The following is a 23,622-nucleotide window of genomic DNA, read 5'->3' as shown; positions in this document are numbered from 1 at the left end:
CTTGTACTTAGCTTGGTCATTTTATTGTACATCTGAGCTCAGTTTCACCTCATTTCCTATGGAGGTTACTTCAAAACTTTATCATTCTCAGAGAACCTTTGACTCTACCTGTTACATTCAGCAGATAACTTCTTTACCAACAAAACAGAAATGATAATAACTTGCTCAGTCTCCTGCTATCATTTCATAAGTCCACATGATTTACCTGTACCTGTGGAGTAGAAACCCCCACTGCCACGAGTGATTGGCTCATCTGAGCACTGAACCTCATCTCTTCCAGAGGAAACTTGCTCTATCCATTATCCATTTAAAATTCAGTGTTCAACTTCTGTTTTCTCCTTCCCATAAGCATTTAAATATACTTCATTTCTCAATTAGTCCACAACATTTCTTTTTCATATTGCTCCTTCTCCCCTTTTTAGCTAAAATTTGTAAAGTCATGATCTATTCTGTCTCAATTTCTTGTATCAGACACTCCACCTGCTTCAGGGTATATTTTTCATCTCATATCTCTTTTGAAGTACTCTCAGCAGCTTCCTTGATAACATCCATATTGTTAGTCCAGATATCTTTCAGTCTGTACCTTTTTGACCTCTAAGCAGCAATTAATTGTATTGATTACTCCTTCCTTCAAATATTTACTTACCTTTTCTTGATGATACTATACTATATGGATCTGAGTTCTGAGTTGCAAAGGATCTAGTCCAGTCTGATAGTTTAAACATAATAGGAATATATTGCAGAAGGTTAGGCAGCTTACAAAGTAAGTAGAAGGAGAACTTTAGATGATATTCAGCAATGACAACACCTATCTCATCTGCCTCTTTGTGTCAACACTGAAATTTCATGTAGGTATTTTGGGGCGGCTCTCTGATGACATCAGGGATGGACTGCAGAATCTGCTACTACCTCTCTAAGCAGTGAATGTCTTCTCCATCATTCTTGCTAGAAGACATCACAGACTTGCTTAGTCATAAAGTTCTCTTCTCAATTAAATTGCTGCTAAGTGCCCCTAGTTAGCAATCCTAGGTCATAGTCGTCCCATATGCCAGCCTCTAAACACACAAAAAATTTGAGCTGAGACTTTTATCTTAGGGAGATAGGGATTTCCCCAAATATAGAAATTGTTTTCAAAAGGTGATGGTTGACCATTAGTTTGGAATTCATCTTTCTCTAGCACTCATAGTTTTGCTGTTATCTCTCTAAGCAATGTTTCTTAGTCTCTTTTCTTTATTTGCTCCTTAAAAGATCAGCTTCCTCAGAGCTTTATTTTAATTTTTTCCCTCAATTTTTGCCCTCTCCATAAGTGATGCTATATAACACCATGGGTTTAATTACCTTCTCTTTGCTTATGACTCCCAATTCTTAATCACCAGTGCAGTTCTGTCTCTTGAGTAAGCTCTAGACCCATGTCTTACAGGCTCTTAAGTGTTTCCACTTGAATATGCCATAAACCCCTTAAAATTCACCCTATTGGAAACATACTTTTCTGTAATCCAGATACATTCCTCCAGTTCCATCCAGCACAGAGCCCCTCAGTTTTCCAGGTGAAAAAGGAGAATATTATCCTTGAGAGATTCTCTCCCTAATCTCCAAGCATCCAGTCAGCTCCAGGGTGCAAGCATTTTATATTCCATGTATTGTTTTTAATCTGCCACACTGCCTGGTGAAAGACACCAGGACTGAAACTAAGTGAACTTCTTCCTAGCTTCCACTTTACTCATCTCTAATCCATTCTCTACCCTGCAGGTAAAAAGCTTAGCAATTAATGTAAACTCATCCCCCTCCTGTGCTTTTTCAGAGGAAAAGTGTGCGCACATGCACACACACACACACACACACACACACACACACACATGCACACACACACATATCACTATGCATATGCTTATAAAGACACATGCTGTATCTGATCTGGAAAGTTGCACAAGAAATTGATAACAGTGTTTGTCTCCGGGATTGAAAGTGGGAGAACTAAGTGAAAATCAGATTTACTTTCATTGTACAGTCTATTAGATCTTTTAAATTTTATATCGTGTTAAAATGATATTATATACAAAAAATCAATTAGTTAAACTTCAATGAATCATCAGTGGTTGAAGGATCATGTCAGATGCCCACATAGTTTAAAAGACCTCCACACAAAATAGCTCCTTCTTACTTCATTAGCTACATTTAATATTTTATTCTTTTTCAAATTTAGCAAATCCTCTCAAATTTCAGCATTAGCAAATAGTCCCCCTGTTTGAAATGTTCTCTTCTTTACTATCCTACCTAGATAACTCTTCTTCTTTTTAGTACTTTGTTATCCTTAATCAAATTCCCATTACCGTTTTTATTATTATTTGTCTCTTTTGTCAGAAAGACCAAGTAAGATACAGCAGGGTCACATACTGAATTTGTCATATTCAAGACTATGCTACTGATATCTAAGGTAGTACTTGGACGTAATAGGAATTCAGAAAAATATTATAAGAATAAACAACACACTCATTTCTTCTTTTCAATTCTTCTATTTCAAGTTCTCTCATCTTTCATCTTTCTCCGTCAGTTTTATTTTATGATTAACTCCCTTCATCTCTGTCTCAAATTTTCCTACCGATTGTCTCAACCCTTTTTTTTTTCCTTTTTGTAATTCGGGAGTCAGGAGTTCCAAATTTAATATTAATATATTCAATATATTCTAGTAAGAGGAGTAAGAAAGGTAACATAATACTATAGCTTTCATTCTTCTGAATTAGTGTGAAAAATTAATGAAGCAAATTTGTGACAATTATTTTGAGATGGCAAAGGAATCCATGTTTCAGCTATACATTTCAATTATCCATTCAGGTGAATATAATTTTTAATACCTAAAAGTTAATCTGTAGTAAACAAACTCATTGATTTACTGACTTTAAAATATGATTGCTGGCAATTCCTTTCAATGTTAGCTTATTTGTAAATGGAATTTTAATTTATTCTTTACTGATTTTCACTGGGTAGCCTACTTATAATTGCAAATTTTATAATTTTAAAAATACTCTAATCTTTCCAAATGTTACTCTCAAATCTCTTTCTAGAATCCATTTCTCAGAACTTAGTTTATTTCCCTGTTTGTGAATTAAGTTATTGATCTCGTTGCCAAATTTGCCCAGTCAGTATTTCACAGCTGGTGAGCCAAGACTTTTAGCAGTAACCCATACTGATCTGTATTATTCTTCAATATGTGTAGTCCTTGCCTTTGAGCTTCATGACTTCAAGTTTTTATTGGCTAAGCAAAAAGACATTAGTGTTCATTAGCGTGCTAATGTAATCCTTTTATAGGGTAAAATTGATATAAATACCGTATCCTAAGAAATATACTATGCTTTTTAAAAAATAGCATTAGTGACCTCCAAAATACAAGGTGAGGGTAGCTTATTGGTGTGGCAGAAGTACACAAAAGAGGGGGCATTGTGTCTTAGTAAACCATGCCTCCAGAGTTGAGTCTGTAGTTGAGTCCATAGGCCAAAAGGAACATTAATTTTGGACTTAGGGTTTGGAAATGTTGTTCTTGCTACAACTGCCGCTCATTAACTGCTTAAGCTTGTGCTAGAGGGCTCTTCCAAAAACACAGATGCTATGCAATTAATCTGCTCTTAAAAACCTCTCCCATTTCACATAGGATAAAGTCCAAATTCTTTAATGTGGCTCACAAAAGCTGTATGCTCTGATCCCTGCCACCTCTTTAATTTCTCTCTGGCTTTTCTGTGCCTCTGTCTCTTCATTTGTAAATTATTTGGATAATTTTTAATGTTCCTCTCAGATCTAAAAATCTATAATTCAGTATAATTACAGAGTCAGCCACAACTTTCAGGTAGGATAAAAGGGAATTTGTAAATTCCTATTTTTAAAATAGACCAATTTGAAGACCCTGGGGCAAGAGTTATTGTTCTAATATAAGAAACTCAGTTTATTTCTGCTTTTTTAGTTTGGTGGAATATGCTGTGTATTTCACAAAATTCTGAAGAATCATAAATCAGCAACTATTTAGATCATGTTCTCTTTGTTAGAATTGGGGAGTTTGAGGGCTGGAACTGACTTGAAAAGTGTCTTTTGATGATAAAATTAACATCCAGAGAGTTGAAATATCTGTTAGACTTATAGTAGAAACAGAACCAGAATCTTGGCTTCTTTATCCACCCCCAGCCTCCACACTGCAGTGTTCCTCCACATAACAAGACTGTTTCACCCAGATAGCTTGTTTGCTGTTTGTATACAAAGTCCACATCTAGGTAACTGTCTAGGCAGTATATTAGGAAGACTGTGGGATCATGGCCAAGATGAGCTTCTGGCCAGAGAAGTATGAATGATTCTTTTTCCTTCGTTCTTTCAGAGGAAAACCCATGAAAAGATTCATTGATTCATTTAACAAACATTTAGCCAGGGCCAGTTGTTTTTCTGGACAGGAACTATACCCTCCTGAATCTTATATTCCAAGGGAGTAAATAGCTGATATATGAACACATAATAAGATATTTTCAGATACTAATATGAAATATGGGAAAGTTACTTTAGGTTTAAAGTGAAAGTCTGAAAACTCAGACTTTTATTCATGAAATGGCTTCTCACCGTGGTAGAACCTCTCTTAACCAACTCTCTAGTTGTTCCATGTTACCAATTTCTGTATGATGTATTTGTCAGTACCATCCTCCCAAATGCTTTAATGTTTTCATATCATTGCAAAGAAACTGCCTTCCTTAGAGTTGTTGAATATTTAAGTATATCCACATTATGTCTTCTATGCCATAACTGTATTTCCATTATTTTCCTACACAAGTTTTATAGATTGTACCTTGTTCCTCAACATTTCTTTTTTTTTTTTTTTTGCTATGTCTGCTGCCTTTCCTAGACTTGAATATTTACAATATCTAGTTCTTTTTTGAACACCATAGACAGGAAGGAAATTCTTCTCTGGCAGTCCCTCTAATATTGTGCAAGTCTTTCACTTTAAGCCTACCTCTTCTTCAAAATCCACCTCAAGCCCAGTCCCACTGGTGAAATTTCCATGGTGGTATTCACTCATAGTCATCAGCCTTCCTCTGAATATCAGTTCTTATAGGATTGATTGACTGACCAATCAATTTTTGATTTCTGACACTTAGCATAGGACCTCATGTTGTTATTCCTGTAAATTTATTTACCAAATATAAATATAAATTATTTTAATATTTAATGCAAATATTTTATTTTTAAATTATTATAATATTCAACAAATGTAAATTATATTTATGTAACTATATTATTTACCAAATATAAATTCTTAAATATGTTCTACATTGATAAGGGATTAGGCATTGTACAGTTATATCATATGCATGTATGAGAATATAGCAAATCCCACTATTATGTATAATCATCATGAACCAATAAAAATGTGTAAATAAAAATGAAAAAATCGGTGCTCAGAATAAATAAGTACTGCTTTTTAAAAAAGAGAGTCACTGTTCCCTAATCAATACGCTTTGGGCATATCTGTGTTAAATATTAAATAGTATGTACCACTCCATAACATTGTCATTTATGCATTATTCTCTTCAGCAAGAATTTGTCTTTGTTGCTTAATGTAGTACTTGGAACATAGCACATGTTCATTATATACTAATAAATTAATTAATATTAAAAAACACCTAGAAATCTGAAAGTTTGTGATTTGCTGATATACTTTGTGAATTTTTAGACAAGGCAAAGGGAGCACATAATAAGATAGAAGGAGAACCATAGTAAGATAGCTATCCTAAATTTATTTGACCTGGGAGTACTTTGTTTTTAGGAACCATGAACTTCTCCTACCTGTGTTACTCTCTAGAACACAGCTTGTAAAATGCTGGCTTAAAACAGCACCTAACTGAATGAGATGATTATAATGTAAATGTGATCATTCATTTCTTGGACTGTAAGCCTATCCAAGGCAGAGTCTATGCCCGAACTATTTATACTAAGTTTTGGAGGGGACATTAAAGAACATATGGTCTAGAAATGCACCCTTTTGCTTGAATCTCCATAATGCTTAGCTTATTTTTAAAAGCTTTCTTTTGGCAGCCCAATTTTGTGCGGCTCTTTCTGTTTTATAGAAATTTACTGCATTAGCTTTTCATCTCTGTGACCAAACTACCCAACAAGAACAACTCAGAGGGGGAAAAAGTTCACTTTGGCTCATGGTTCATAGGGGTTTAGTCCATGGTGGGCCTACATCATTGTTCTGGGCCAGGGCAAGGCAGAACATCATGGCAGAGGACTTGATAGAGGACCATCTCTCACCTCATGGTGTTCAAGAAATTGAGAGAACAAGGGGAAGGGATTTTAGGGAAAATAAGCCCTTCCAGGGCATGGGCCCAGTGGCCCACCTCCTCCAGCCACACCTCACTTTCCTACAGTTACCACCAATCAATTCATTCAAATTGATATGGACCGATTACAGTTCTCATGATGTGATCATTTCACCTCTGAATAAATATTCTGCATTAACTGGTACTACCCACTCAATGGTTGTTGTTCTACCTTATAGAACCATCAACATATGACTAAAAATTCAATGAAGTGATTTTTAACATAGAAAACATCCAATAAATATGGGATTGAATTGAATTGTGAAATTGTGAGAATTTGACTCATTTAAATTTTTAAATTATAACTTGGAACTAAAATAATTTCAAGACTAAATTTGAACATAATTTTCCACCAGATTACTTTTTAGTCATGACATTTTTGTGTGTATCTGTACATGTAAATGGAAATGACATTTATGTAACTGTGCAATTTTAGTACGTAGTTATAGATCATTGGGGAGTTCTTCCTTTGAAGATAGGAAAAAATCAAGCAAGGCAATTGGTTTACAGGGTTTGATGATTTTTTGTTGTTGTTGTTTTTGGCTTTTGGTATTTCATTTTCTTTTCCCTCATAACACCATCCCAAGTGATAGGCTGCCTCTTTATATCTGTTGGTAATAATTCCAGTATGTCTATGAGATGTAAATCATTGAAGTTCGTTAAAGTTTTTATATTAAATGGGCTCCTTTTTGTGAAATTTATGACTCTACATTGAGATTTTTCTGACCACATGATTCTTAAAAGGGAAGCATCTACAAAAGCATATTGTGCAGATTAGTGTCTTCCATTTCTATGGAATGTAGACCCAACAATGAACAATAGAAGAGATGATATTTAGAAGACCAAATTATCCAACAACTGTGACTATGAAGGGGTCACATTAAGAAAAGTAGTACTAATTCATAGTATCTTTACCCCACTTCCTCCTGTAGGACTTTAGTACCACCAAAGTTCCCAACCCATAAATATTCTTGGAAAGGATATGGGGTGTTTCACATATAATTTTAAGTTTGATTTGCCAGGTTTGATAGTTATTCTTATGGGAATAGGCTTCTTCTCTAGAATATTGTTTTGTGTGTGAAGAAGGCTATAATTAATGCTTGCTTCAGCTTGGACTCACAATCCTGCTCTGGCCTCTGAAGCTGCTTTGCTATTGCTCCCTGGAATTATGGACTGTCACCAAGAACTGCTATTTGTAGAGATGCTGTGGTGGGCTCAGAACATTTCCTCCCTCTGATAACCAAAATATTTTCACTGAGTATGTTTCTTATTCATAGCTCTTTCTTTCCCAAAGTTAAGTTCTTCTGTCTTTGAGCAGGTAGACTTCTTTGATGGCCTCCTTCCTAGTTCACACTCTTAAACCCAGGGGATTTCTGCTATGGATTTTCAATAACTTTACCTCTCTGCAGAACCCTCTTCAGAGGGGCTGGGTTCAAGTCACCATTAATTGAGCTAAGTACATTAAAAATCCCTTGTGATTCCCATTATGATATTAAAACCCAGCAAATGAATCTTCATCATATTTTTTCCAGAGTGTTTGTCGTTTGATTTTTAGGGTATCATTAAATGTGTTACTTTTCTCACAGAGAAGTGCGAACATTTAGCAGTAGTATGGTACCATGAGATGAGTATTATTTAAAAATGAGAAAATCTGAGACCCATTCTTAAGTCTTCATAAACTAGCCTTGAAGAATTTATTCACTCATTCTGTAGCCTCATAATGCCCTAGATACCCTACTAGTTATTATTGATACAGAAATGAGTGATGTACCCAATGCTTCTTAAATGCAGTTGTGCATTAGTTCAAGGGGCATCAAATTATGGCCTATGAGCCAAGTGTTGTTCACTACACATTTTGGTAAATAAAGTTTTATTGGAACACTTCCAAGCTCACGCCCAAAGCCTAAAATATTTATTACCTGGCCCTTAACAGAAAAATGAATTAGACTTGTGAAGATTTAAAAACAAAGAAACAAAAAAACAAAACATTTCTTGTGTTCCATCACAGACAGTCAAATCAGAATTAGGAGTTGAGGGTTGGATTTTTGCCTCAAGAACCAGCTTTTTAAAATAATTAATTAGCTTGGCTGGTTGTAGTGGTGCATTCCTATAATCTCAGAGACTTGGGTTCAAGGTCAGCCTCAGTTATTTAGCAAGACCCTAAGCAACTTAATGAGACCCTGCCTTTCACCTCAAAATTCAAAAAAAGGGGGGAGTGCTGGGGATATGGCCCTTTGTTCAATTCCTGGTACCCAAATAAATAAATAATACATAAAAACATAAACATTACACATATTAATGGGTAACAAATAATGTTTTGATATATGCATGCTGTTTAAATCAGAATAGACATTTATCATATTTTAAGGTGAAAAGTTCTAAAATCTTTTCTTATGGATTTCTTTTTCTTTTTCTTTCTTTCTTTCTTTTTTTTTTTTTTTTTTTTTTTGGTACTAGTGATTTGACCCAGTGGTGCTTAACCAGTGAGCCATATCCCCAGCCCTTTAGGTACAGAGTCTCACTGAGTTGCTTTAGGACCTTGCTAACTTGCAGAAGCTGGCTTTGAACTTGTGATCCTCCTACTTCAGCCTCCTGAGCTGCTGGGATTACAGGTGTGCGCTACTTCTGGCGTCTTATAGCTTTTTGAATTGTACTGAACATTTGTTATCTGAAGTAAATCTACTGCTGTGCAATAGTACAGCAGAACTTCCTGCTCCTATCTAACTGTAACAGTACTTGTTTCAGTTTGAATTTGAAATGTCCCCTAAAGGCTTATGTGTTATTCTCCAGCCGGTGGCTCTATTGGGAAGTGGTGGAAACCATAGCAAGTAGGATTTACTTGGAAGAAGTAGGGTAGGTTGCTGGTGGCATGCCTTTGAAGGTATATTTTATACCCATTCCTAGCTTGCTCTTTCTGTTTTCCAGCTGCCCTGACATGTTCTGCCACATGCTCCCTGCATTAATGTTTTGTCTCACCACAGGCCCATAGTGATGAGGCCATTCAACCGTGAACTGTAACCTTTGAAACTATGAACCAAAATAAATCTTTCCTCCTTCAAATTGATTTTCTCAGGTATTTTGTCATAGTACCACAAAGTGGACTAACAATACTCATTGATGAAGTTTTTCTTACTTCCCTGTGTCCACTCTTTACAGTTTTTGATAACCACCATTTTACTCTCAACTTCTTTGACATCAGCTTTTTAAGATTCTACATTTGAATGAGATCAGATAGTACTTGTCTACATGTGCTTGGCTTATTTCACTTAACATACTGATTGCCAGTTTCATTTACTTTGTTGCACATAATAGGGTTTTATTCTTTCTTTATATGGCAGAATTGTATATATGTAATTTTGTATAAATACCATATTTTCTTTATTTATCAACTGATGGACACTAAATTGATTTTTTTTCTTGGGCATTCTAAATAATGATTCAGTTAACAAGGGAGTTAATATGAGGATATCTCTTCAATATTACTGATTTGATTTTCTTGGTTCTGTTTTTAATTTTTTGAGAATCCTCCATATAATTTTCTATAATGGCTTTACTGCTAACATTTCCACCAACAGTGCCCAGGAATTCCCTTTTCTCCATATCCTTCCAGCACTTGTTATCTTTAGTCTTTTTGATAATAGCCATTCTTACTAGGGTGAGGTAATATGTTATGGTAATGCTGAACATGTTTTTTCCATTTACCTGTTGACCATTTGTCTGTCCTCTTTCAGGAATTGTTTATTTAGATCCATTGCATATTTTAAAATTGGGTTATTTGGTTTTTTTTTTTAATTTGTTTGTATGTTTGTTTTTTGCTATTGAGCTTTTGTGGTTTCTTATATATTTTGGATATCAACCCCTTGTTGGTTGAATAGTTTGAAAATACGTTCCCTCTATGTAGATTGTTCCTGCACTCTATTGATTGTTTTCTTTGCCATACAGAAGATTTCTGGTTTGATATAATTTTACTTTTCTATTTTTGCTTCTGTCTCCTATGCTACTGTGGTCTTCATAGAAAAAAAAATTCTTGCTGATTTCAATATTATGAAGCATTTCTTCCTTTTTCTCTTCTCATAGATTTAGGGTTTCAGGTCTTACCTTTAAGTATTTAATACATTTTAGGTTTCTTTTTTATAACTGGAAGGAGATATGGGTCTAATTTCCTTCTTCTACTTTTTATAACTGGTGAGAGATATGGGTCTAGTTTCATTCTTCTGTATGAGAAAAAATACCCAGTTTTCTTGGCATAATTTATTTAAAAATATAAACAAATAAAAAAGAACCTATTCTTTTCCTGAAGTGTGTTGTTTGCAGTATTGTTGACAATTAAGTTGTTCTAGATGTGTAGCTTTGTTATATGTTTTGACTTCAGATCTTGTAATACTTCCTGCATTGTTCTTTTTGCTCAAGATGGTTTTGGCTATCCAGGGATTTTTATGATTACATATAAATTTTTTTAAAAAATTTCTACTTAAGAACTAATGTTTTTAAAAAGTATCTTCTGACACATGATTAACATCTAGAATATATAAAGAGCTCAAAAAATTTTACACCAAAAATCAAATAACCAAATTAATAAATGGGCAAATGAACTAAACAGACACTTCCTTAAAAAAAAAAGAAATACAAATGGACAAAAAATTAGGGAAATGTAAATCAAAACTACAACTGAGATTTCAAGTTACACCAGTCAGAATGGCTATCACCAAGAACACAAATAATAATAAATGCCAGAGAGGAAGAGGAGAAAATGTATGGTGGGACTGTAAATTAGTACATCTGCTATGTAAATCAGTACGGAGGCTCCTCAAAAGACTAGGAATGGAGCTACCATATGACTCACCTACACCACTTTTCAACATTTACCCTGGAGAATTAAAGTCATCTTACTACAGTGACACACATAAGCATGTTTATAGCAGCACGATTCACAGTAGCCAAACTGTGGAACCAGCCTAAATTAATGTTCATTATTGGATGAATTGATAAAGAGAACATGGTATATATACACGATGCAGCTTTATTCAGCCATAAAAAAGTGAAATTATGGCATTTGCAGGAAAATGGATGAAACTAGAGGTCATCACATTAATCATCATTAATCATCATATTAACAAAAAAGAACTCAGATTCTTAAGGGTTCTATGTTTTCTCTCATATGTAGAAGCTAGATAGGAAAAAAGAAAAGAAAGGTGAGGCTGAATCTCCTAAAAATCAAAGGGAGATTAGTAGAGAAAATGGACCAAGGACTGGGAGGCAGGGAAGGAGCAGGAAAATGCTGGGGAGTGATATTGTCCAAATTATTTTCTTATATTGTATGTATGTATGAATATGTAACAACAATCCCATCAATAAGTTGAACTATAAAGCACAAATTAAAAATGTAGGAAAAACAAGCTAATGTTTTTAAAAAGCATCCCAGATGAATGAACTAGATAACCAAAGTTAAGAAAAAATACTTGTCAATAAATCCTACCCTTGAAGAATATGTGATTCACTTGGGGAAAAGTGTCCTTAAAAATTGATAAAATATAATTTATGCATCTAAAATAGAAATACAAAGCCCCAAAGAGGATCTGCAGAGGGAGCATTGTAATTCACTTGTGATATTTTCACAGGAGGGATGTTGAAGTAGATAAAATGGTGAATTCAGTGGTGGACAAGATCTCCTGGAGTGGTGTCAGGGAGGGAAGAGATTAGCATATGCAAAAGTAGCACAGAGATTAGCATATGCAAAAGTATATATGAAAGGTATGAAATAGCATAGTTAGAGAATGGTGAGACCACAGTGTGGCCAAAACACCAAGAAAGAAGAAACAAAGGACATAGGATATAAAGTTGGAACGGAAAAATTGAGTTTCTCTAGGCCTCAGTTTTTCCATTTATGAAATAAGTAGTTAGCTAAGATGACTCTGTAGTCTAATATATAGGTTTCTGCCATTGTGTCAATTACTTCTTTTAGTGCTCTCAAGGCTGGGAATATAGTGGGGGTTATATGAATAATATGGCCCCTATAGTGGTGGTTTTCCCCATAGTTGTTCAGTTTTTTGATGTACAAATGAGGTTAATTCTATCTACAGGATTCATCACAAAGATTTGAGAAAGTAGCTTCCTAGAGGAGAAGTACATTGGTCAATTAATTAAAACCCTTAATAAATAATATTATATGACGAAAAAATATCAGCAACTGCTTTATGTTCCATGTAGCAAAGTGCTCTAAAATTAAGACAGTTTATTGTCAAAACTCACATTCTTTAATTAGTACTATACCTATTATAACTTAGAATCTATAAGTTTTTATACTCAAAACTTGATGTGTGAATTATTATTAATATGATATGCTATCTTACTTTATCTATTTTATAATTTCTCATCAATATCACATCTGTATATTATAATTCCATCTCTGTTCAGAAACTCAGTAATGTAGTTATAAATCTCTATCTCTGAATAAACTACATGTTATTGGCTTCATATCTTTAAGTGAATTTATTCAAGTTCTGGTATACAGTGTGAATGTTTTATTTGCCTCTTTCATGGTGTCCCCAAGTGTACAGAATAACCAGTGAATCAAAAATAATATATGGTAGGCTCAATGATTGAAAATTCCAAGGCACCCCAATCTATACTTTCTGATTCATTTTATCAAACACAAGTAGATAATTACACTGAAAATTTATAAAAGATATTTAGAATGATGCAAGTTGAAATAGACCGACCTATTTGAAACTGCGGCAGGAACTGTCAGAAAGAACTCATACAGTTTCTGTCATTTGAATATCCAATATTTTCATTAAAGAAGATATTTAGAATGCTTTTATAAAATGCTGCCCAATTATTAGCTATTTTTCTCTCCCCACCTTCTCTAAGAAAATCTTAAAGAAATCCTAGAATATTAGCCACTGTTGACTCTGTCCTACTTATTATTCACAGACATTGATGAGTGTGCTGAAGGGCGCCACTACTGTCGTGAGAATACCATGTGTGTCAACACCCCGGGTTCTTTCATGTGCATCTGCAAAACTGGATATATCAGAATTGATGATTATTCTTGTACAGGTAAATGTTAGCTATCTAGGAAATAGAATATTTCTGTGTCTTCAGTTTATTTTTAAAAGATTCTTTTGACTCTGAGTTTTTGGTAAGTATGCCATAAATACTAAGCAAAATCATATCTTCTTGATTTAGTAGTTAATTATGAATCTGTTTGAAAGATAGGAATACCTGCTTGCTCTAGATAAGTTTAATATTTCTTATTAGACAAACTAAAGAACCAAATCAATATTGTACTAAATTTATACATGAATAGTATTTATGTTCAAATTTTATGTGAATTACTAAGGCTAATCTGAGAAACAACACTTATGTGATACTTCCTTTGTATGACAGTGTTTTTTTGGTGGGGGGTGTATTTGTTTTCTTTCTGTTCTGAGTTTTTCAACCCAGAGTGTTGTACATGAAAGGCAAGTGTTCTACCACTGAACTCCTCTCCAGTCCTTAGATTTCTGAATAGAGGATTGTAATGTTTTTCAGAAATAGATGCTTAGATTTCTAGAAAATGAGGGTATAGAAGACATTCTTTACACTTTGGAGAAGTGCAGTTGCGTATTTCATTGAAGAAGTTTTCCTTATTTTTGTTTCATTGAAATGCCACTCCTTTTAGTGCCATCCAGAGTGCTCAGGGATATCCTGAGTATTAATAATGTCTTAAAAAGTTCCTGGGATAACACCTATTCTCTTCATATTTCATGGGTTCTTGTGGGTAGAATATGAAAAATAGAAAACTAGATTGATGACTAGGGAATTTGAGGAAATGTGGGTATGAAATAGGTCATTCTTTTGGAATTTCTTTTTTTAAAATAGGAGAAATAACATGTAAAATACGTAGGATCATAAAACTGGAGAGAACTTTAAATTTTATTCTTGCCATTTTTATTCTACTTCCAATTTTATAATTTTTTATCAGATAGATGTTATAAATAATTTCTAGAGGTTCCCAGAGAAACAGACTCTAAACAACTTCCTAGTAAAAATATGAATTTAAATTAAAGTGTCACTTTTTGTGTTTGTATTAGTTGTACATTTATGTATCTTCATTATAACATCTATAATGAGTACCAATTATTATTTTCCTTATCAGAGAAAGAGGAAGGATATACCTTCAAATTCAAATATAGTCTTTATATAAAAACAAAATGATAATGATAGAAATAAAAATAATGAGAACTGACTTACCAATCTATCAGGCAAACGCAAAGATATCTTATAGGTAGAAAAGATATTTAATATGGTGATGCAAATCAATTCATAAATTCCTACTTTTGAGCCAGTTCATCCTAGAGATTTTGAAATTATTCAAGCAATTTTGCATTATTTCTTTGGACAAAATTTAATCATAATGAGTGGTATACTGTCTTGAAAAAGGACTGGAGAGATGGTTTTCAACATAAAAGTAAATTTTAAAAACTGTCAGAATAATGGAGGATATAATGCACAGTCTACTGTAATACTGATAATATTGATAAGCCTGAATTCCAATTTAATGGTTAACAAGAAACTAAGATAAAACTGTTGAGTATCTTAGAAAGTGATATTTCAAAATGTGCTTGTTAAAAATAAGAATGTGCATTTCTAAGAAGTCTGCTGATTTTTTGGCATTAGAGACTTAAAAAGCCTTGTATATATTTATACTTCCTAGTGATCCTTTTAGCTTTTCTTGTACTCTTAAGAGATTTTTCAAGATTTTAAGTAAGAAGATGTATCACATAATTTGGCCTTGTGTTAAATGGAGAGTGTTTCTCCAGGGCAGAATATTTTTAAGAGGTTCATTTCTATTCTGAATCTGTCTGTTGAATGTAAATCCAATTATAGCAAATTCAACAGTTTAGCTTTAGTACATGACAGAGAATCTTGAACTTTGGATTTTGCCTCTCTCATCACATCCCCCTTCCAAATAAAATTCCAAAAATTGCTATTTTTGACCACTTAGGATGAATTTCCCCATAGGATTCCAAGGTTTCTAATGATATAAATGAAGTATTCTTTGGTAGGAATGCAGAGGAAAGCTGAAATAATTTTAAGAAAAGCTATTCAAGCTGTAGTTTTTGTGCCTAAGGATCCAGAGCCGAGAATTTCAAAATCTGGCCGATGATAGGGAATGTTTTTCCTTAATGAGGCACTAGCATTTCCAACTAGCACCATTATTTCTACGCTTCCCTTTAAAGAGGAGAGTTTCCTTGCTCTTAAATTTTCATTTCTATACCCCAAAGTTAGGTTTCCTAGGGAATATGTGTGCATTTTGTTTTATTCCAGAGTCAGGTGAGCATTGTCAAAAGTCTTCTTTATGTTAGGTGAGTCCCCCACTCCCATCCTCCCACGCATTGTTAAAGCCTGTCTGTACCAAAGACTTAAAGATGCGATTTCTCAGATGGGGGTTTGCCTTGTACCTGAAGGTACCTAGGGTATTCCTTTTAAGAGCACCTATAAGACCAAAGTTAGACTTAATTTCTCTGATAAAAATTGAGATTGATTTTTTTCTAAATTTTAGTAACCACATCCATATATTACATACTTGGATCTGAAGACAGTCCAAAATAAATGTCAAGACACCGCTGCGCAGGCATTCCCTGTTGTTTGTGGCCGAATTCTGAATTTTTCCTTTCTTTTCTTTTATTGCGGCTTGGAGTTCAAAATGCATTTCGTTTCTGTTTTCCTGCCACTCTTTCCTGTTGAAGAGCCCTTCACCATAACACAACTGACACTGTCAATGCTGTACCCTGCAGACTCTCAAAATTGCTTACTCTAACTGAAAATTAATTGTATACAATCTAATTTAAATAAATGTACAAGACCAACACAATAATTTATAGTTAGGATATTTGATCAATAAAAAGCCTTTTTTTATAATGTCATAGATCTGATGTACAAATTATGTATGCTACAGGGTAATTACCTTCTATAGTTGGTAAAATTGCAGCTTTTTCTCTATTTCACATCATTTAGATTAGATTTTCTCAATGATCATAAGATTTTGGGGATAGAAGAATTCTTAAAGATAATCTAGTCTAATCCCTAACTTTCATAAGGAAACTGAGCCTCAGAGAGATTTGTTGCATTACTCATATTTGTACAATTAGTGAGAGGTGAAGTGAAGTAGGCCTGCAGATAAGCCTCCTTAGTCTAAGCTTTTACAGTTCTCAACATTTGTAATTGGCAATCATAAAGGTAAGTGAATGGAAAAGACTTATATTTTATATGTAGAAATACACTATTCAATTATAATGTTCAGTAATTAAGCTGACTGTCTTATAGATTATTGTAACTCCAAGAGGAATTTTTCCCCTGCAGATCTCAAAAATAATCCTAAATTAGAAGTTAGTAGAAGAAATATACAGCATCATTTTCTGGGACTCTGATCATTACAAATTTACAGCATTAACTCAGTTATACCATTTTCACAAAGGATATAGCAGTTTATACTTTTATAAACCCACTAACATAATTTCCTTCTAACAAGGGTACTATTATTATTGACATTTCATGGATTCTCTCCTTCTCACATCCTTTCCTGTTCTTGAGAAGAAAGACTGAGTGTACCTACAAGAAAAGGGGTGGGGGAAGTGGAAATGAGGGAAGAGAAAGAGAAAAGGGAAGGAAGAGAAGGAAGTAAGGGAAAGAGGAGAGAAAAGATAAAAGATGGAGGGGGGAAAGTTTTGGTTTATATAAGCCAAGGTATTTTAATCCCATTCTTTAGGATCTTGCAATAATAACTTAATTTTTATGCATAGGTAAGTTTCTTGATTACTTAATCTAATAATGGCTTTCTTGGTTCGCTTACATAAGCATTAATCAAATTGATTAAATCTTCTTGAGTCCTATTGGGTGTCTCTCCTTGGAACTGGTCTTATGTAATGGACAATGAATAAAACATCTCAGGAAACAAAGATGGAATCAAACTGTTGGAATTATCAAATAATAAACATCTGAGCAAAGGAAGCAAAGGCATTTGTTTCAGATCTTCCTAATATATCTCCATGTTCTGATTGTTATAATAAAAAAGAAGTTCTGATTCTTCTGTTGACTTGCTTGTCATCTCTCTACTGTTGTACAGTTCTTTGGAGTAGGGACAGGAGAATAGGAAGGATGTCTGAGTAAAAGAGATACGAAATAATTTTACCTAGTTCAGGAACTAAATTAGACTTTTAGGGCAGTGATGGTCAAATAGGATGATTTTGCCTTCTCACTTGCCAGAATTTCTGTGACAATGCTTGGAAATATTTTTGGTCATCACAATAGTTGTTGTGTGGGGGAGGTGTTACTACTGACATCTGATAGCCAGAGGTCAGGGATGCTGCCAAACGTCCTATATTATTTATCTTAGCTTACCTGTCCTGTCTAGGAAATGACGTATTTCCCTGGGACCCTTCCAAATGGGAAGTTTCCTCTGATTGCTTTTCAAATGAGTCATTAATCATTGTGCATAGGACATCTGGCACAGGAGAGCCTCCACAACAAAGAATTATATCACCCAAAATGTCAACAGTACCAGGGTTCAGAAATCCTGCTTTAGAGTTATCCAATCAAAATTGTATGATATACACATTATTTTTTAATATCTCTGGTCTCCTACAAATTACCTTTAGGACCTGTATAGTGAGTAATATCATCTCTCATTCCTTATGGTACCCAGTATTCTTTTATTGTCCTTCGGTCACAAATAAGTCTCTTATCCATAAGCCCAACTTCCCAATAAATTCTCCCCTTCTCTTTCTCTTATCAGAAGCCCCATCTTGGCTTAATCTGGGAGAGTGGTTCTTCAGTGCTAAATTTTCAGGACTTAGCAAAGGCATAGAGGATTTCTTAGGATCCCTCAAATTACATTTCCCAGATGCTTCCTCAGTATGCTTTTGCTGAGTCTTGATACTTTTGTTATCCCAGTGCTTTCTGATGCTTGCTTTGGTCCATGTGACATATCATAGGAAGTCCAAAAGCAAGGGATTGTACTAGAATCTTAATCTTTTTTTGTTGTTGTTGTTAAAAGAAGAACCTCCTCCTGTGTTCCCCAAGGAGTTTTATTTTTGAAAGTATGTAACATTTTATAGCATTGAATACTCCTGGTGCTTACATTTTATGATGTTATTGTGGTCACTTCATTTTCTTGAATATGGTCAATATATGGTCAACTGATATTTTTAAAAGTTGTCATTAGTATCCTGTTTGTCAGACTTGTCTAATTTGCTGAGTATAGAGAAAGAATGATGAATTTTATGATGATATAAAGTTTCCTTCACTTTATTACTGTGGACATTCTAGCATCTGTAACAGTCTTGGATGCTATTCTCAGATACAGAAAGTTACAGAAATGATTTACTATTGGGAAACTGAAGCAAAGATTTTAAGCCAGTTGCAAGCCATGCATTTAGTTTTTTAAATAGTGGTGGTGTGTTTCTTTAAAGTCCTCTATCAAATTCTAGAGAATGCTTACAGAGTTTAAAGAAACACTATTTGGAAAGGCAATAAAGTACTTAAATGCTTAAAATATGTGAAGAAATAATATTTTGGAAAGGCAGAAATAACATTATTTTTATTCTGCTTTCTTCCAAAAATGATTTCTATTTATGTTAGCAATATTTTTATGAAGGGACAATAACTTTATTATCAACTGTTTAAAAATAACTCTTGATGGATCTAAGTCACAAGTAGGGAACAAGACAGATAGTTCATTATGCTGTACCCTGATAATTACTGATATACAATGGTACAGGAAGTGAGAATACTGGAGGCAAGGACACAGAGGACAGAGAGCCTCAAGAAGGAACACAGATGTAGAGAACAATGATAAAGAGCAGGAAGTGAAAATAATAGGATACCAGCTTTCACACTATGTCGAAAATAAACAAGGTTATTTTAGTTGTAAATGCCTTGGGCACTCTATCTCTTATAAAATTCCTAGCCAGAAGAAATGTTTAATAAATGTTTGCTGCCTTTATTATCACTGGTACTATTATGATTAGACAAGCTGTCCTCTTAAAGAAATGCCTTATTTTTCTGGGATCCTTCCAGCTGGGCACTTTCTCTGGTTACTTTTAAATTGAGTCATTAATTTTCATAAAATAGATAGCTTTGTTGGAGAAATGGTTTCAACTGTTGTTTATTCAACTATACTTACTGTGTACCTGTGAATAGGGCTTAATAAAAGAAAGGGAGATATTGGTGTGACAGAATAGCACTTCTCTGGAAGTGAGAAAAATGCCTTCCTCAGCAGAATTTGTTTTTCTTCTTGGAACAGAGAGTTTCCCATTGTTCTTGAGGATGAGCATTTGATTGTGAAATGCTGGGGCTAGATGCATGCATCCAGGCCCCTACTGCAAATACTGTGATTCATCCAGGGAGCTACCAAGGATCCTAATCTGTCAAAGTAGAGAATAGGACCTCTCAAGAATCAGGGCCTACTAATTCACGATAGCTTTATTCATTTCAAACCCAGTGTACTAGGTTTTCCTTGTTTAAAACGAACAAGTGAATAAAAAAAAAGAATAAGAAAAAAAAAAGAATCAGGGCCTCTAGTCAGCTCTCAAGCAGGGCAGTTTTTATGAGCCCAGATTCTTTTATGTAGATATTTTTTCCTAAGGAATCCCAATTAACAATCAGATAATCCTACCATCTGTCCACTAGTTGCCATGACTATTATAAAAGATTTATATTTTTGTGAACAACTATTTTATATTTTTTTCCTGGAATCAGCATTATAAACTGTAATAAAATGGTGGTATAGCTCAGCCTTTTTATAAAACATGAATATCAGACATTAGCTTTCATAATTCAAAGTATATCCCTTAAAGCTAAAAGATACCTCAGCCATCTCCTATATTTCATTATATATTATTAAATTGTGTAGTATTACTGAGTAATTGAAAATACAAACATGATCACAAAAATAAATTAAATACCAAGCCTCAGGACTTAAAGAATTAATGATGAAAAGCTATTTCTAAACAAACATAATACAGGATGAATTTCTGAAAGAGTGTGTGCTGTAGTTACCAGGAAGAGTTAATGTTTAGGGAACTTAAGGCCACGTTTAGAAAACTTGCAGAGAACAGAAGTGAGATGTGTCTGCACAGCTAGTGAGAAGGCCAAGGCAATGTGCTTATCTTCTTTCTGAAACACATATGTGCATGCATACAATTAACAGTGAGCTCAAAAAGGAACAGGCTCAAAGGCTTAGGGAGGCGAATTGCCTTTGGAAAGATGAAAAGCTTGGAAAGGAGTCTGAGCTCTCTGAATCTGTCAGTGAGTGTGGGGGAAGCACAGCAGCTCCAATGTAGCAGTTTCCAGGCTTGTCAGAGTCTTTATGCAGCGTGGCAGTGCAGCTGTTGTGTCCAGGTTCAACCTACAGCCCCTCTGGTCATGATTTGATCTTCAGAGCACCAAGCCTTATGTGGTTACAGTGGCCCAACTCTGTGCAAGCTCACCTGCATGCAGAGGATGGGTGCTGCCTCATTAGCAAGCCTCACCTACTTGAGTTGGTTAGTCAGTAAACCCTAATTCACCTTTGTCCCAAATGGATGTATTATTTGAATTTTATTTTGAGATTTTTATATGAAAAGCATAGAACTGAAATCTCACATAGGGGAATAAAAAGATTATACAAGCCAGGAGTATAATAATAGCGGTGTCTTAGCAACAGACACCTGTGGAGGACAGGATTGCTGAAGTCGAAGCTCAACAGATGCCTTTCATTTCCTTTCTTGATTGTTGGCTTTGACATATCAGCTGGATGAAAGTTTGACCTACCTTCTGCTTTCTCACTGTTCTGTGCTTCATGGAATAGGGTGCATCTTCCTGTTCTGCTGCTGATACAGTCTTGCAGATGTGTGTAACCTCCTGGTGACATTGCCTGTCTTGCTGCTCTCTTTTCCTCTCCAGTCCAGGTGCCTCTGCAATATCACATCCATGACAGATCATGGTTTTGGAATCTGAGGCTGAGTTTTTCTCCCAAGTCAGGAGCCTTGTCTCTCCTGTGTGCTTCTACTGGCAGAGCCTCACTGACAGCTTGCATAGTGCTTTTGCTGACTGACTGTTGCCACTTATTTTACTTTGATTGATACTTTCTTCATATAACTTATGATGCTATTTAAGAGGTTTCCTATTGCTTAAGTAAAGTTGGTTTATCAAACCATTATAATAGTTTTCTACTGCTGCATAACAAATACACCTAGCATAGCAACTTAAAATGACAAACATTTATTAGCTTTCAAAGTGTCCATGGGTAAGCATCTGGGCATGGCGTAGCTGGAGTGTTCAGCTTCAGGGCTCTTCGTGAGGCTGTAATCATGGTGTTGGTGAGGACTGGGGAAGGATTTATTTCCAAATTCACCTGTGTGACTGTTGGCTTATGTAGTTGTTTACTGGCATTTGACAGTAGATTGCTTTTATCACCTTGCCACGGGGCCTTTCTAATATGGCAGGTTGCTTCATCAAAGGGATGAAGAGAGACAGCATGCTAGCAGGGTAGAAATCACCATCTTTTGTAATCTAAACATAGAACTTGCATCCTATTACCTTTGCTGTCTGTTGATTAGAAGCAAACCTAATCAACATTAAAGAGTAGAGGATTACACAAAGTCATGAATATCAGGAGGTAGAGATCAATACAGGCCATCTTAGAGGCAGACTTCTGCAAACATTGACTATTACAGGAATATTATATGTAGATAATTAACCCAATAAAACCAAGTGTGGATAAACACACAGATTTGAAAAGTAAGAGGAGAGTAATAAAAATACATTGTGTAAGCACTGTATGAGAGTGACTATAGAAAAGTCATGAGGAACTTCTTTCACTTTTATTTATAAGAGAGCTTTGATTTGGGTGTATGGTAGAATTATTATCCTACTTAACAGATAGAAATAATATAAATGATTACAGTCCACTGGGGTGTAATCATAGCAAAGACACATACAGAGAGTTGTGGGGAGCCCAGAGGAGACAGTAAGCCAATTGGCTGAATCATAAGTAGACATCACCAACTAAATGACATTGAAATTAAGGTTTTTAAGGACGAACAGATATTTCAGGAGAGGAAGCAGTGAGAGTACTGAAAGAAAGCATTTTAAGAAATAGGAGGAGTAGGTACAAAAGTATTGGTTATATAATAACAAGTTTATTGTGAATAGAATTGTAAGAGATAAATCCAGAAATTCTTGTAGAAAATCCTAAGACATATTTTATGGTTTCTAAAACATTACAGTCTGCACATTCTAAAATTAAGATGTGCATGTAGAAGTGTTAATGCTTTATATTTTTTTTTTTTTTTTTTTTTTTGTCTCTTGTTCTTTTATTCTTTGTTGCCGAAAAGTTGTTTGTGAACTTGATGAGACTTCTAACAATCAATACAGGCCTAGAATCAAGGTGATAGGGTATTTCATTTTAAAGAAGACAGAACTCTTTGTTGTTATTCTTGGAGCTCTGTGAAAACAAATTTTCTGTGTGGCCTAATGAGAACTTATTTTAGAATTTTTCTAGAACAAAGTCATAATCATTAAATTACTACCTGAGGCATTTTAAGAAATAAATTTATATGTGCATGTGTATTAAATGTGGTGGAATACAATGACAGCTAAAAACCAAGGCAGGGAATGGCTAAAAAGGTCCGTAGAGCCTCTCTTTAGTTCATCCAAATCAAATTATAACCTCCTTCCTCCCCTATTTTCTCCATGAGAATGTTGTGACATTTTAGCTCGTGGGTAACAATTCTTAGATTTGAGTCTTTTCTACTATAAGCAATTTACCTAACCCCTTAGCCTCAGATTTCTCATTTTTAGAATGGAGTACTATATATGTTATATGTTGTTTGTAGAATTAAATTGAGATGAAGCATGTCAAGTAATTAGCAAGATAGCTGGGATATAATAAGCATTCAATAAGTAATAGTTGTTATTATTGTTTCTATTTATAGTAGGCAGAATAGTTCCTCCAAAAATGTTCAAATCCTAATCCCTTGTGATTCAGAACCTGTGAATCTGTGACTTTACATGGCAAAAGACAGTTTTCAGATCTGACTGATATTAAGGGCTTTGAAAGGAGGGATTATCTGGGGTTATTCAGGTGCGCCCCGCATAATCACAGGGAATAACATTTTCTGACTGTTGTCAGGGGTAGATATGACTATGGGAGAGCCATCAGAGGAAGGCAGCCTTAGTGGCTTTGAAGATGGCAAGAGGGCCCAAAGCAGAAATGTAAACAGTCTCTAGGAGCTGAAAAAGGCAA

At 34.7% G+C, this 23,622-nt stretch overlaps 1 protein-coding gene across 2 annotated transcripts in view; it reads left to right on the top strand.

The window, feature by feature from the left end:
- NELL2 (neural EGFL like 2) overlaps positions 1-23,622 on the top strand; it is a gene marked incomplete at its 5' end in the record, with an annotated part of 362,215 nt that overhangs the window by 204,006 nt on the left and 134,587 nt on the right. For both annotated transcript variants that reach the window (XM_081311609.1, XM_081311610.1), the window contains one exon: positions 13,284-13,409. In XM_081311609.1, coding sequence (XP_081167735.1) covers positions 13,284-13,409 — 126 coding nt within the window. The remainder of the gene's footprint in view (positions 1-13,283; positions 13,410-23,622) is intronic.

This window comes from Spermophilus citellus (genome assembly GCF_964194105.1).
Source record: "Spermophilus citellus genome assembly, chromosome: 10".
Classification (NCBI taxonomy): domain Eukaryota; kingdom Metazoa; phylum Chordata; class Mammalia; order Rodentia; family Sciuridae; genus Spermophilus; species Spermophilus citellus.
Note: the sequence above shows the minus strand (reverse complement) of the source record. Positions and strands in the feature narration are given on the sequence as shown.